This window comes from Pteropus alecto, unplaced genomic scaffold (assembly GCF_000325575.1).
Source record: "Pteropus alecto unplaced genomic scaffold, ASM32557v1 scaffold12, whole genome shotgun sequence".
Taxonomy (NCBI): domain Eukaryota; kingdom Metazoa; phylum Chordata; class Mammalia; order Chiroptera; family Pteropodidae; genus Pteropus; species Pteropus alecto.
In genome coordinates, this window is record NW_006432669.1 from 2,289,777 (window position 1) to 2,304,570 (window position 14,794).

At 34.7% G+C, this 14,794-nt stretch overlaps 1 protein-coding gene across 1 annotated transcript in view; it reads left to right on the forward strand.

The window, feature by feature from the left end:
- Window positions 1-14,794, forward strand: part of DEUP1 (deuterosome assembly protein 1) — a 65,966-nt gene that overhangs the window by 10,466 nt on the left and 40,706 nt on the right. Inside the window, exons 3-5 of the mRNA XM_006907471.1 lie at window positions 2,914-3,085; window positions 4,782-4,877; window positions 12,121-12,255. Coding sequence (XP_006907533.1) covers window positions 2,914-3,085; window positions 4,782-4,877; window positions 12,121-12,255 — 403 coding nt within the window. The remainder of the gene's footprint in view (window positions 1-2,913; window positions 3,086-4,781; window positions 4,878-12,120; window positions 12,256-14,794) is intronic.

Here is a 14,794-nt window from a genome sequence, read left to right on the forward strand (position 1 = left end):
GTAAGTTTATAAGTGGATTGGCATCTGATTATAAGAAAAGAAATAATCTGTGGATCACTGTTACCCTGAAGGGTTTGGTAGAGGAACATAATAAGGCTCTGTCCTCTATCATTGCCCTTCATATTTTATAGCTACTTATATGGAAAAACATGTTTATATATAAAACAAGTAATGCTCATCAAATCTGAGAGGTATAGTGACTATAATCTCTGACAGAAACAGGATCCTAAATAGAAGCTCGGGTGTTACTTCCTTGAGGAAGGCTTCTGTGATTGCCTGCTTGTCCAAGTCTGTATTCAGTACCCTTCCTTTCTACTCCCAGAAGAACTGCATGTAGTCATCTGTCTCTTACTGTACCTGCCTGCCTTGCAAGTCTCTCTCTATGCACAGGCAGTTTGTCTTGTGTCTCTGTCTTCCCAGTTCCCCATCCAGTAAACAGCAGTCGCTTAAAGAACGTTTGCTTCATTAAAGAACCAGTGATGACGACCCACACCAAGGGGCTAAAACTATCCAGCTGAAATTTAATAAGGAAAGATGTAAAGCCCTGCCCTTGGAGCACCAGAAAAAATCTAAAGCACAAGAGAATAACTAGTTGGCTTTACTTGTAGCATGCATGAAAAAGAAATAAGGTGTTTAGACAAGAATAAACTCACCTTGAGATGATATAATAGCACTGCTTTGCCCTTCCCCAATTAAAAACTGAGGTGATCTTCATCTGCTTGAATAAAAGTGCACAGCACCTAAAACAACAGATGTGAGAGTCCCTCTCCAAGCTGATAGACCATACTCAGAGTATTATGTTTTCTGAAAGGTACATTTTAAGGAAGAAATCAGCAAACAGGATACTTGTACAGAGGAGAGCCACCAGGATTGTGGAGGGCCTGAAATCTTACAATAGTTATTAATTTTCACTCATTCAACAAATGTATATTAAGTATCTACTATTTTCCAGGCAGTATACTAGGTAGTGAGTGGTAGAGAAAAAAAAAATCCTTATGAGCAATTAAAAGAAATAAAGACGCTTGTAAAAATAAACACAGACCACCCAAATGAGAACAAATGAAGCCTATTTATTTAGAGCTGGCTAGAGCAAGGGAGTCAGCAACCATCACTTGCATTTGGCAGAGACTCAAAGGCAGACGGAGTGGAAAAGCTCTATTGTGAACAAAAGAGATGGTTTCAGCTATGCTCTAATTGGAGGCTGTTGGCACAGGAAAGCTGGAGGTAGGATAACTTGAAGCAGGGCATCCTATGTGATTAATTTGGGGAGTAAATTTTGCTTTCTCCAGTTGGCCCTGAGTTGGAAGTAGAAGTAAAAATTAAAGAAGCTGTTAGTCGTTGACCAAGTCCTGACTATTCTAGTACTATTGTTGTAGAAGTTATAGGTCAGAGTCTATAGTCATATGTCCTGGCCATTATCTGTTCAATGTTCAGTCTCTAATACTGAACATTGAGAAGAGTGGACTCAGAAGAATCTGGAGGTCCACTGATAACCGTATTTAGGTATTTTTAAGGTTGACTATATTGAGAAAGCATTTGTTCTGAATGGTCCCAATGGATCAAATTAAGACCAGTAGATGAAAAAGTTCTTCAGTATAAGAAAGAACTTTAAAAAACACATTGCTATCTAGATACAATCTCAGACAGTGGTTACCTGCTAAAGGAAGAATTCAGACGTAGGCCAGATGATACCCTTGGCAGTGATACTTCAAAAGAAATCACAAACCTTGACATGCACCAGAATTACTTGATATCTTTGTTACTGTTGCCAAACCTTAGGCTCTGTCCTGGATCAATGGGGCATGATAGATGATTCTCGTAAGAAACATTTGTGGATGGGTAGTTGGACTACGTGACTTGTAAAAGTCCTTCCACCCCAAGAGTCTAATATCATAATGTTTGCATAGCATAGTCATAAACAGGAAATAGACTATTCGTTCATTTATTTAACAATATTGATTGAGTAGCTTACATTATGCCACACTCTACTTTAGACCTATATTTTAATTCTATTAGCTTAGTGCATTCCTACATCCCAAGAAGACAGTGATGAAAAGAACTCATTTTGTTCATTTTTCAAAGATTTATTGAGCTTCCGGTGTGTGCTGGGGTGCTGTGCCAAGCTCTGGTGAGACAGTGATGAATAAGACTGATATAGTCCTTGTCTTTCAGATCTTACAGTAGCAGAAAAAATAGGCAGAATGTATTTACAGTAAAGGGTGATACACATTGTTATAAAAAAGGAAATTGGTGTGGAAACCACTCTTTTTAAGTTCTCTTGTTTTTCCCCACATCAGAACTCCAATTAAAATTTAATCGGGGGTGGTGAACACACAATGCAATATATATATGCCTTACTGTTGAATTGTATACCTGAAACTTACTGGATTTCATTAACCAATGTCACCACAATAAAAAAAAAAATCTTTTTTAATTGAATCGGGTTATTGACAGAGGAATTAGTAATTCCTTTCCTCAGATTTATTATAGGTTTTAAGTAAACATTGAGAGCCTTTGACCTTAGCTCTGGAATGCTAGAAGACTTCAGAATGCACTGTTACCAAGAACCTCTCTGTGGTTGAATAAACCATTCAAAACTGTTGAGTCAAGGAGGCTCAGGTGCTGCTGCCTGCACTGAGAGAATGGAAGCACTGACTTCATCAATGTGTTGATTATATATGACAGCAACTGTACTTCAGAAATGTCATTTAAAAAAATTTAATGTATGTACACTGTTAGCTCTGAAATTACCTTTCCATTTTAATTACAAAATTAACCTCTACCTTTCAGACATCTTCCTGTTTAAATAATTGAACGATTAGAGAAAATTACCTATTCAGAGAAATATAATAATTTTTCTTGTCCTTACATTTCACTCTTTGAAGATGTATTTTACTTTTCTACAATTGGCAGAGCTTCTCCTTGTGAGGCCGAGCTTCAGGAATTAATGGAACAAATTGACATCATGGTCAGCAACAAAAAATTGGATTGGGAAAGGAAGATGCGAGCTTTGGAGACAAGATTAGATCTTCGGGATCAAGAATTGGCAAATGCACAAACTTGTTTGGATCAGAAAGGTCAAGAGGTACCAAATACATGTGTTAACAAACTGTTAATTCTTCAGACTGTTAAAAATAGGATTTAGTCTATTAGAATATATTTTTTTATTACACATAGTTTTTATCAGGCATTAGCAATAGCAATTATTGCTTGAAATTCTGTCCGTGTGCTAAAAGTGACAGAGCCTAAAGACAACAATTTGGCTGATGCAGACAGACATATAATATCAATGCCTTGGGTGGCTCCATAGTATAGTGGTTAGCAAGTCTGCTCTACATGCAGAAGGTCCTGGGTTCGTGCCCCAGGTGGAGCCACAGACCATACATACCCCGAGTGTGCCAGGCTCCGGGTGCACACCGCGAGCCAATGCAGCCCAGCGCCAACCAAGCCGAGCACAACCAAGCCGAGCATGTGGGAGGAGATGCCCTGCCTTCAGACATCCAGTTCTTAAGGGGAAACAGCAACATCCATAGGTCAGGGAAGGAAGTGGGGGTGGGGATGGGGGTGGGGGAATTAAAGAGGGAAAAAAAATCAATGCCATCTAGAAAAGAAAACAAACATTTACTAGATTGTGAAATAAATATTGTTTGCAAGCAAAGACGTCAGTGCTTTTGCTGCTGTAGAAACAAAGAAGTACGTAGTTGTCAAAGCTCAGTCTTTGGACTGGGCAGAGGTCAAAAGCATTTGCATTTTCTAATCCACTAGAAAAATCTTTCCTGAAAGAAGTGAAATGTCAAGACGTGATTGTAGGACAAGGGAGAAAAGTGTTTGGTGAATGAAGGATGTGTATGTGTGTACCTGGGCACCCATGTAAGAGGTGTGTTTTCAGCTCCTGGGTGGCTGCTTAGGGTTAAGCTGGTTATTATGGAAAAATGTATGCGTGCTCTCGGGCCTGCAGAGGAGTTTGGAAAACCATATGCTTTACCTAAGGTGGATGTTTGTGTCTCCAAATTTTTCTTTTGGGCAAAGCAGAGGAGAAGTGTTTACTAATCATACACTAAAACATCATCACTTAACGTATTCAGCAGCCATTTTTCTACCTGGATTGGCCTCTCAATGGAACTCAGATTTTGGAATAGTTAATGATGTTATTGTCTGGCATAGTTAACTTAGGTTTCCCTTCATGGTACAGGCAGGTCATCACACCTGAGATATGCAAGCGGCTAGTCTCTCACTTAAATACCTGTTATGGTGCAGATGTGTCAACAGGTGCCTCACCTGCTTTTTAAGCAGACAAATTCTGTAAGCCAAATACCTAAGAACTCCTCTTCGACATTTTTCTTTTTCTTTTTAATATGTTAGTTTTTATTAAAAATGTGACAATTATTCCATCGTCGCACCAAAGCAGACCTCCCATGTAAGGCCGTGGGGTTTAAAATGAAAGCTGGGAGAGGTTCTGCCAGAGGAACAATGACATAAACCTCCCAAAAAGATAATGCAAAGTAAATTGTAAACCTTAATTTAAAATGTGACGGTGATAAGGATCTTTGATCAAACATCGATACCGTACTGTCCTAATGTGTACCCAGTGGAATAGTGCTAGCAATATTTGGCTTTTGTGAATATAATTATTAATAGCTATTTTAAGAACTGTAGTACAAATATTTATTCTTGGTTTGGTTCAGCATTTTTGTTTGCATTGTACCCCTCTTTTGCCCATTTTCTGATTCTTATCAGGACAAATTTAGCAAAATCAAAATTAAATTTTATTCTTAATGCAGGTGGGGTTACTTAGACAGAAGTTGGACAGTTTGGAAAAATGTAACTTAGCAATGACTCAGAATTATGAAGGACAACTACAAACCCTAAAAGCTCAAGTAAGGAGACTTATTGCAATTTAATACCACTCATTTTTATATATGCTTTAACCTATAAAATTGTGTTAATTTTATTAAAATGAATTGTTTTCAATACAAGCAAAAGTTCTTATATTTTAACTATAGGTTATATGTTTGGCCCTGTCTTTCATTGTTTTATATGTATTGATTTTGTCTTTTATTAAATAGTCAGTTTCTGTATCCCTTTAACTGTTAGCACAATGCTAGACTAATAGCTTTCTGTTTATCAAGTGAATTGTTGATGATGTGATAATAATTAGCTATGTTAACAACAAAAAAACAAAATTAGTATTTTATAGTCATTACTCCCTCATAGGGAAGTTCTTTTTTCTATGGCAATTTAAAATATACATGTATGCTCTTATGAAATAGGTAATTGAAAGAACAAAACTGGTCTTTATTACTTCATTACTTGTAGGCTGTTTCATAAATGATAGGCCTCCACATATGTGATAAGAGGGATACTGATTTCTCTCTTATTTATCCCTGTATCTCCCCACTGTGCTGGCAAACAAAAAGTCTTCTCTCCCTTATACAGATAACACATAGAGCAATAATCACCCAAGCATCTCAGGTCTAGTAGATGATATATCCTTGATTAACTTGGTAAATGAATCAATGGGAAATATGGTTTGATTACATAATTTTACTTTACAACCAATTTTTGTTGGAGTGCGAAGATTTCATAAATGATAATATAGTTAAAGCAGCTCAAAGTAGTTAATGCTCCTCCTTAAGTATCTTTTTAGGGAGGGGACCAGCCATTAATAATGAATATGAAACATTTGATGCCATGTAATAGATATAATCTTATAAGACTAGCTCTTAAGTCTACCTAGACATTTTGCCTACAATTTAAATAGCTGCCACTAGAGGATAGCTTGAATTATGAAATTTTATACGGTTTTCTTTGCTAAGACTCAAAGCATTTAACACTTAAGTCACTCAACCTTGCTTGTTCTACAAAGATAAAGCTCTAAATTTGCAACGTAAATATTAAATCACTATAATTGTTCAGTATAAGTTTGAAAATATATAGGAATTTAGATACAAGTTAAGTACCATCTCTAAATTATATTTAACTAGTTCAGTCACTGCTTACTAAATCTTTAATTTCTGGGGTTTTTTTATGCTTGTTATTAAAACGTTTGGGGCCTTATTTACAGGTGTTGAGTGGTAATTTAATATATGAATCATTGCCATTTGATGCTTTGCTTCACTGCTGGCTAACCAACAAATAAATACCTTTAAGGCAATTTCACAAAAAAATTTTCTGTGAAACACTAGTACCAAAAATTTAGGAAATGCTGTTTACTCCTTCTCTGCTCCTAGATATTCATAGTGCAGATCAGCATGTTAGAGGCTGAGAAGTCCTGCTCTAAACACATGCATTTAGCCTTCTCAATCCACCATTTTCCAAGTATATATGGCCATGGAACCTTTTTTTGTTTTTTTAAAGTAAAACCTACTAACACTGTAGTACAGTATTACAATATAAACACTGTAAACAGGTGCTTCATAGACTACACTTTGGAAATACTACATTATTGTTGAGAGAACAGCCATCTGTTTCCACTGACATTTTCTTCTGCTTCTCTTTTCTTCTCCGATTACAAGAAAGGAAAGAAGAGAATTAGGGAGGGAGAGCAGAAGAGAAAGAGAGAGAAAAAAAGTAAAAAGAAACAGAAAAAAATTCTATGTACTTGACTTGGTTTGCATAGTAGTAATGTCTTTTTCTAACCAGAAAATGCTATCTTGTGACAAACATGCTTTTATTGCTACCAGTTCCCTCAACTTCTTTGAAATTCCTGGTTTATTTACAATTTCATTTTCTAAAATATCTTAAAGATACACTTTACTGCACTCTGCCTTGAATAACTCAACTCTGTCAAAGCTTTCTTTTAGAAATTACTTTTCTTTTCTTAAAGGGGGTATTTTCTTTTCCTTCTAACCATTATAAAAATGTAAATTATATATATGTAATAAATTACTTTCTTTTCTTAAAGGGGGTATTTTCTTTTCCTCCTAACCATTATAAAACTGTAAATTATATATATGTATATATAACTGTAAATATATATATATTTGAGATTTCCACTTCTGAAAAAATGGAGTAGATGTACTTTTTCCCTATTCCTCCTGCTAAATGCAACTAGAAAACCTAGACATTATTTATAAAACAACATAAGAAAACTGAGAAGTAGAAACAAGAGACAGACCAACTAGGAGCTTGGGACCCAAGGAATGACATCGTGGTGAGTTCCCTGGGATTTCTTTTTTGCCTCTTATATTTCAGACTGGGTAACAGAGAAGCCGGCAACCCAGACACTCCAATGGGTACAGATAAACCAACGAACAAAAAGAACCCTGAGGAAAGCCTATTCTCTGCAGTCAAAAGACCAGGAAAAAGACAGCCTAGCAAGATTAAACACTTTTGGATAATAACTGCTCTACTCCAGCCAAACCCCACAGAAAAAGACTATAGCCCCAAACTCCTCCCCCTACCAGCAGAGACTGAGTAGACAGCCTAGGTTTCCACCCTCACCAGGCTATAACAAAGTAGCCCAGGCCCCCTGCCTGAGTGGTGTCAAAGAAGCTGAGTGAAGAGCCAGGACTTTCATTACCACTGGCCTTAACAAGCCCTCCTCAACCCCCAACCCATGGTGTCAATAGAGACTGTGAGAGGAGCCTGGACATCTATGCCTATCTGGTGGTGATGAGGCACCCCTCCTCCTCCTCTCTGGAATGGTATCAGGGAAGCCTAATGAGAAGTCAAGACCTTCACTACAGGATCACTGAAGGCCATGTAAGAACCAGTAATAAGGCATCTATGGCCCTGCAATCAAGGTGGTTTAGTGAAAGACCAGTGGGGAGCCTGAACTCCCACTCTCCACTCAGCAGTAGTAAGGAACACCTTTCCTGGGTTACCAACCGAGGCCAGGACCTGGACTTCTGCTGCCACCTGGCAGTGATGAGGCAGCATTCCATTTTCCCTGCTGAAATATTATCACAAGATGGCTGCTAAAACACAATATTTAAATAAAATCCAGAATCTCTTAACACAATACCTGAAAATGTCCAGGTTTCAATAAAAAAATTACTCATCATACCAAGAACCAGGAAAATCTCAACTTGAATGAGAAAACACGATCAAGTGACGCCAACATCGAGTTGATATAGATGTCAGAATTATCCGATAAGGATTTTAAAGCAACTGTTATTAAATGTTTCACTGAGCAATTACAAACATACAAATGAAACAAATGAAAAATTATAAAGTTTTAGCAAAGAAGTAAAACCATAGAAAACAACCAACTAGAAATTTTATAACTGAAAAATTCAATAACCAAACTAAAAAAAATAAATCAATCCATGAGCTCAAAAGCGGAATGGAGAGGATAGAGAAAACAATCAGTGAACTTGAAGATAGTGAAATAAAAATTACTCAATCTGAACAAAAGAGAGAAATAGACTGAAAAATTAAATAAACCTCAGGGAGAGGTAACACCATAAGTTTGAAAATTTATGTCATCGGAGTTCCAGAAGGAGAAGAGAGGAAAGTGGAACTGAAAAACTGTACAAAGAAGTAATGATTGGAAAGTTTCAAAACTTGGCAAAAGATGTGAACATACAGAAGCTGAGTGAAACTCAAACATGATAAACCCAAGAAGTCTACACCAAGACACATATTAGTCAAAGTTCTAAAAATCACAGATGAAATAATCTTGGAAGCAGCAAGAAAGAAATAACATCTTGCGTATAGAGAAAAATCAATTCAGATAATGGATTTCTCATGTGAAATCATGGAGTCCAGCAGAAAGTGGAACATTTTTCAATTACAGAAAGAACAGAAACGTCAACCCAGAATTCTATGTCCAGGAATTCTTTGTCTAAGAATGAAGGAGAAATCGAGATATTCTCAAATGAAAGAAAACTAAGAAAATTCGTCACAAACAGACCTACACTAAAGGAATGGCTAATGGAAGTTTTGTTAGCAGAAAGCAAATGATAAAGAATCTTGAAATATCAGGAAGGAAGAAAAACACTGAAAGGAGTATAAACTTCCTTCTCTTGAGCTTTCTAAATTATTTGATAGCTGAAGTAAAAATTAAAACAATGTCTGATATAGTTCATAATGCATGTTAAGGAAATACTTGAAGACAATAATGTTATAAAAGGGTCATGGTAAAGGGACATAAAGAGAAGTAAGATTTCTATGCCTCGCTTGAACTGGTAAATGTCAACACCAGTAGACTGCTATAATTTTGTTTACCTAGAGTAACACCTAAAAAAGCTATACAAAGAAATACATTCAAAACACTATAGATAAATCAAAATGGAATTCAAAAATTGTTCAAATAACCCAGACAAAGACAAGAAAGCTAAAACGGAGAGAAGCCAAACACTGGAGAACAAACAGAAAACAAAAACAAAAGTCAGGCGTAAGCCCTAATGTATCAATAACTACATTAAATGGAAATGTTCTAAATATACTATTGAAAAAAAATGGAGATTGACAGAGTAGGTAAAAAAATATGACCCTACTATATGCTCTGTTCCAGAAACTCACTTCAAATATAACTATATATGTAAGTAGAAAGTACAAAGATTTAAAAATATATACTATGCAAATATTAATCAAAAGAAAGCAACAGTGGTGCCAAGATAAGCCAGTGGACAAAGAAAAGTCTTTTTCAACAGTGAAGAGATGACTGGATATCCACACACAAAAGAATTAAGTTGGACATTTACCTAAACCATTGACAAAAATTAAGTCAAAATGGATCAAAAACCTAAGTGTAAAAACTAGGAAGAAAACATAGGAGTAAATCTTTGTGACTTGAGATTAGGCAGTGGTTTCTTAGATTTGGCAGCAAAAGCACAAGAAAAATTCGTTAAATTTCACTTCATAAAAACTGAAAAACCTTTGTGATTCAAAGGACACCATAAAGAAAATGAAAAGACAATCTACAAAATATGAGAAAATATTTGCAAGTCATATATCTGATAAGTGACTAGTATACAGAATTAAAAATAACTTACTAGTAAACAATAAAAAGACAAATGACCAAATTTAAAAATGGGCAAAGATATGAATAGATATTTCTACAAAGAAGATATACAAATGTCCAATAAGTACATGAAAATATGCTCAACATCATTAGTCATTATGGATTGCAAATCAAGACCTTATGTAGATACCCCTTCACACCCACTAGGTTAACTATCATCAAAGAGATGGACAATAGCAAGTGTCGGTAAGGATATAGAGAAATTGCAACCCTATGCATTGCTAGTGGGAATGGGAAATGTTACAGCCACTTTGAAAAACAGTTTAGAAGTCCCATAAAAAGTTAAACTTAGAGTTTCCATATGACCCAGCAATTCAATTCCTAGGTAAATACCCAAGAGAAATAAAAACATGTATCTACACAAAAACTTGTACACAAAGGTTCATAGCAGCATTTTTCGTAACATCCCCAAAGTGGAAACAACCCAAATGTCCATCAATTGATGAATGGATAAACAAAATGTGGTATATCCATGCAGTGGAATATTATTCATCCATAAAAAGGAACGAAGTACTGATCCATGTTACAACACGGATGAACTTTAAAAGCATGTGCTATGTGAAAGAAGTCAGACACACAAAAAACTATATATTGTATGATTCCATTGATTTGAAGTGATCAAAATAGGAAAATCTACAAAAACAAAAAGTAGATTTTAGTGGTTGCCAGGAACCTGAGGAAAAAAGAAATATATAGTCACTATTAATAAGTATGACATTTCTTTTTGTGGTGATAAAAATATTCAGAAATTACATAGCATAATAGTTGCACAACTTTGTGAATATACTAAAAAAAACTAGTAATTGAATACTTTAAAGGGTGAATTTTAGGAACACAGTTTTGTGTTCAGCTTCAATAATTTAATAAGAATTACGAGAAAGAAAAAAGAAGGCAGAAGTGACTACACTGATATCAGATAAAATAGACATAATTGTTCATAGCTTTCTTTGTAATAGCTAAAAACTGGAAATAACCAAAATGTCTCAATATGTGCATTGTCAAACAAACTGTGGTTACATCCATACCATGGAATAAAACCGAGCAATAAAAAGAAATGAACTATTGATACATGCATGCATCTCAAGGGCATTATGCTGAGTGAAAAAAAAGCCAGTCTCAAAAGGTCATATATTGTTTGATTCCATTTTATAACAATCTCAGAATGACAGCCTACAGAGATGGAAAACAAATGAATGATTACGCAGAGTTAGGGGTCAGGGCATGGGGGGGATAGATGTCACTACGAAGGCACCAAGGATCTTTGTGGTGATGAAATGGTTCTGTACCTCAATTATAGTTGTGGTCACACAAGTCTACACATGTGATAAAATGGCATATATTGTACCATCGTCAGTTTCCTGGCTTTGACATTGTACCATAGTTCATTAAGATGTAAATATTGGGAGAAACTGTGTGAAGATAATTCAATATCTCTAATATCTTTGTAACTTCTTGTGAATCTATAATTATTTAAAAATAAAAATTTTAAAAAGCAAAACACTTTTGTAAACAGTTATATAGAAATTTCCCCACAAATATTGATAGACCATGATGCTTTTAAACTATTATTTGAAGATAGAACAGAAACAAAACAAATAAAAACAACAATACAAAGGCTAAGTTGTAAAAAGAATTATTGATAAGAAAAAAATTACATCAATTTTGAAATTTATTTAAACATATCAACAGGAATAAGTCATTTATGTTGTTTGTATCTTTTAAATTAAGTATTCATTTATCTTGAATAAAGTATAAGCTGATTATTTTATAGATTGTTACTGAAATTAAAACTGTCAACACAAGATAGCACTAATTAAAAGTGAGAAAAAAATGTTTTTTTTTTTTAGTTATGAGTTTTGCTACATATGGTTAAAACAAAACTGAACAAAACATTTATCAAGTGAATCATTGTTTAACTATGTAGTTAATGAAGTCCCAAATTTACATGAAAGCTGAATTGTGCTCAGCTTCAATAATTTAGTTTTAATAACTGGTTCTATCTTCACTAATTGGAACATTTAAGCTTTGCTGCATTTTCTAATCATGACTTTAATTTTCAAAGAGGTACCCAAGAATAGGACCAAAGTGAAGTCAAGTTAGAAATTACCAGTAATAGTGAAATGTCAGCATTCTCTATTTATTATTTACAGTTTTCCAAACTAACTAATAGCTTTGAAAAACTGAGATTACACCAGATGAAACAAAATAAATTGCAACGAAAAGAGGTACCACACCTCAAAGAAGAAATACCCTTTGAACCAAGCAATTTGAACCAGAAATTAGAGGTGAGCTATATTTTCTTAGTTTCTTCATGTGTATTAAAGATTGATTTTTGTTGTGGTGGTGGTGCTAGGCTATTTGCCTCTAGTGTACTACATGTCATTGTGTACACTATGTACAGCTGTGGTAATAAACACCACTATAGATCGACTTCTCATTGAGTATATTTTCATACTGTACCTTCCCTTCAGCCACTTAATGAATTAGAATATCACTTTGACTTGCACATCTTTTATACATACTGGAATTTTTGGAGAGCCAAAAAAAAAAAAATTCAAAGAAACTGCAGATGAGAGTGAAATTGAAGGACATCCCTGGGGTCTGTTAAAGTGAATATCTAATAAATCTTTTAATGCCTATTTAACTATTAGGTACTTAAATCCCAGTGAAACCTCATAACAGTTTCAGAGCAGAGCTTGAAGTGCCAAGGTTTTTTCTTTAAAGAGGTAGTGCCACTCCAATATAGCCAACCCATATCACCCAGAACTATGTATATATACATACATACATACATACATACATACATACATACATACATACATATACACACATATATGAAATGTAGCTTCTGCTAGAAACTCTAATTTTTAATGATCCTGACCCACTATCAACTTTGAACACTCAGAAAAGATTTTTCAACCATGGAGAACTTACTCTGGGGGTTTAAGCAAGTATACAGACCCTCTGGAACTTGGGCAGACACTTCCAGTCTCTACAAAAATCTTTATAAAGCAATCTAGGTCTCTGCAGGGCCTCATAACTACTGGATATTTTGTGTTCACTTGCTAATCTTGAAACCAATACATCTGTAAGACCAAGAAAGCCAGGACCACTATAAGTACCTGCTGATAATGTCTGTGACACACACTTCTAATCTTGCTTGGCCTCATATCTACCTGTTGTAGAATTTGTAAGTAATTGATGTTAACACTCCTGCCTCTTCCTAAAGTGTGCTGGGAAATGCTTATTTCAAGACTGAGGTTGTTATATGTGTAATGCTAAATATTAGTATTACCTGAAAGGTATGAACTATGTAAGTCAATCTTGCCCACATTTTGACTTCTGACTCCAAAGACTCCTTTCTAAATTAAAAGTAAACAGTAATTTCATTATAGGCCCTATATTGATTTGAAATGTTACCTATTTTCCACTAGAACCAAGTTTTATAAATTTCTCATTATTACTAAAGACGCTGTTTTCATGTACTTAATTTTAAATTGTCAAATGTCAGAATCAAAGTCAATAACTGTAAATGAACTGTTTATTTATCCTAATATGTAGTTGACCCTTGAACAATGTGAAGACTGTGGTGCCGACTCACCACGCAGTTGAAAATTCATGTATAACTTTTGACTCCCCGAAAAACATTACTAATAGCCTACTGTTGATCAGAAGCCTTACCAATAACATAAACAGTTAACATATATTTTGTATGTTATATGTATTATATACTATATTCTTATAATAAAGTAAGCTAGAGAAAAGAAAATGTTATTGAGAAAATCATATGGAAGAGAAAATATGTTTTTCGGTATTTATTTTTTAAAACTCTACATATAGGTGGGACCCATGCAGTTCAACTTCATATTGTTCAAGGGTCAAACATAGTCTATTTATCATAAAGTATTATTATATATTTTAAATGGAGGATCTATCCGTATTTCTCCAACTTTATTACCACCACTAAATTACTATAAAAGCCTCCTACTTTATACCCTTCAATCACTGGTTGTTTTAGGACTCAAGGATTTATAAAATGAAAATTTCTCCCAAATGTTCTTTAAAGTCACATCTCTGTAGAAAATATGAAATGCTCCGTTCTTCTCATTTTAAGCAAGATGTAGCTTTCATTCTCTAAATAAGTATATTTATTTAACACATAGCCAAGCTAGTCATTTAGCCATCTTCAGAACAACATGAACCACTCTAGTCAATTTAACTATTCCAATTTGACATATTATTGGAGATGGCTGAGATAACCATGACACATGGCTTTTATGTGAAACTAATATTGTACTTTCACTGTAAAATTATTTCTTTACATGTACATTCCCCTACTTTATTGTATATTCTTTGATTTGTTTTCTTTCAAAAAAATTTTAATCATAAAATATTTTCGATTTCTCTTCTCTCCACAGTACCTGGTGAACACTAAGTGCTTAATAAATATTACCGAATTGATGATTGGAAACATCAATATATTCATGTCATATATCTATATATATTCAATAATATATAGTTATAGACTTGGTGACTATAGAGTTTTTGCCAACCATTTTGTTTCCTTTGCAAAAATAAGTGGGAAATGTTTAAGTTCTAGGAAATAATACCATGCTTTTGTCTGTACATTTGTGGTCCATAAGTGGTGCCTGGCACTCTGTCAGGCACTGAGAGGAATATAAAAGTAACAAAATACACAGTCCTTACCCTTAAGTTACTCACAACCTAGACGGAGAGATGATACAACGTCCAACCATGGGCACACTTGAGAAACAGTGAAATTTTCTTTGGCATTCCCAAAGCCGTATCATTCCTCATGTTAAG